Here is a 1,295-nt window from a genome sequence, read left to right on the forward strand (position 1 = left end):
ACTCTGACAGTGACAAGAATGTGTATAATCTAGTGATACCCAACGATAGCAGCAATGTAGTGTAGTAGTTGCAGGACCGATGTCTCTCACCCATGATCAATGAGAATACCGCCAATGGTGATAAAGATGACGCCAGGGACAACACTGAATTGCGATATAGTATGGTACATATTTTCGAATAAACGCCTACGGGTAGTGTTATAATACATTTACCCGTTCATAAAACCACTAGCAACACTCTTCTACTCATCTAAGAATCACCACGCAACCCGCCGAACTTGCCACTATGTGCGGAGCTCTTGGACGACCTTCTGTGATCTTCACCATTACCACTGCGGTGGAAGGGCCTCTCGGGTGGAGGAAAGGGTACCATTTCACCGTTACGGAAGCACACCGGTTTGTACTCATCGGGGATCGAACCGCGCGCCGCAGACTTACGGAAATGATCAACATTGGCCTTCAAGCCCTGCACTCTGGCCGGGCACACTTCGCAAACCTTGTGCGATTTATATAGGGGTAGTTTCTGACCGTGAAATTCTTGAGTAAACCTGTCGAGCTCGTCCACATTGACAAAGTTGATGAAAGCGTATCCAAGGTTACACTGATTCTGAAAGTCCATAGGCATATAGAAAAAATCCATGCTCGTGGCAAAGCCCTTGTCCCGGATAACTTCACGCAGGCCCTCAGGTGAGAATCTATTAGGGATGTTGCGGAACATAATAGTCGTATTAGAACCGCCATCCTGAGCCTGAGATTCTCTATTGTATCTCGTCAGGCCACCACCCTTTCTCACACCAGTCGAGGGATGATGCCCGTCCGCAGCTTTCTGTGCGGTCTGGAGCTCTTCGTGTTGTTGTCGAGGTGAGTCTACCCGGTTGTGTGAGGTGAAGGGTGACAGTGAGGTGGTGACAGCGGGAGGAATCCCTTGAGCCGGCTCGAGAGGTGGAGTCGCCAATAAGCCGTCTAAATGAGCAAATACCCTGGCGGAAGCCGGTTGGGATGAGGGACATGACCCCAATAGGCCCTCCTCATCTTCATCGTAGTCATTAATCTCTTCTATACCCTCAAGCCCCGGTTGATGCTGTCGCACCGAAGACGATTGAGGTGGGTAGGACGGGAAGGGACCAGGGTTCGACCCGTCATCATCATCATCAATCCTATATGGATCAACATATTGCAGTTCTTGTGTAACCGGATCATATTTCCCTATCAGAACGGAGGCATCTGTCTTGTTCGCGGTCATATCACTTTGACTCCGCTGTCTACACATCTCCTGTAGGCTAGGGGGCGCCCCT

The 1,295-nt window shown here is 50.0% G+C and overlaps 1 protein-coding gene across 1 annotated transcript; it reads right to left on the reverse strand.

Annotated features, from left to right (window-relative positions):
• Nucleotides 1-250: 250 nt before the first annotated feature.
• Nucleotides 251-718, reverse strand: Pmar_PMAR026773 (conserved hypothetical protein; the record flags this gene model as incomplete). The annotated part of the gene is made up of 1 exon (XM_002777318.1): nt 251-718. The coding sequence occupies one exon, from the start codon at nt 716-718 to the stop codon at nt 251-253; it is 468 nt and encodes a 155-aa protein (XP_002777364.1).
• Between the last annotated feature and the right edge of the window lie 577 nt (nt 719-1,295).

The sequence above is a fragment of the Perkinsus marinus genome (genome assembly GCF_000006405.1).
Source record: "Perkinsus marinus ATCC 50983 genomic scaffold scf_1104296952068, whole genome shotgun sequence".
Lineage (NCBI taxonomy): Eukaryota > Perkinsozoa > Perkinsida > Perkinsidae > Perkinsus > Perkinsus marinus.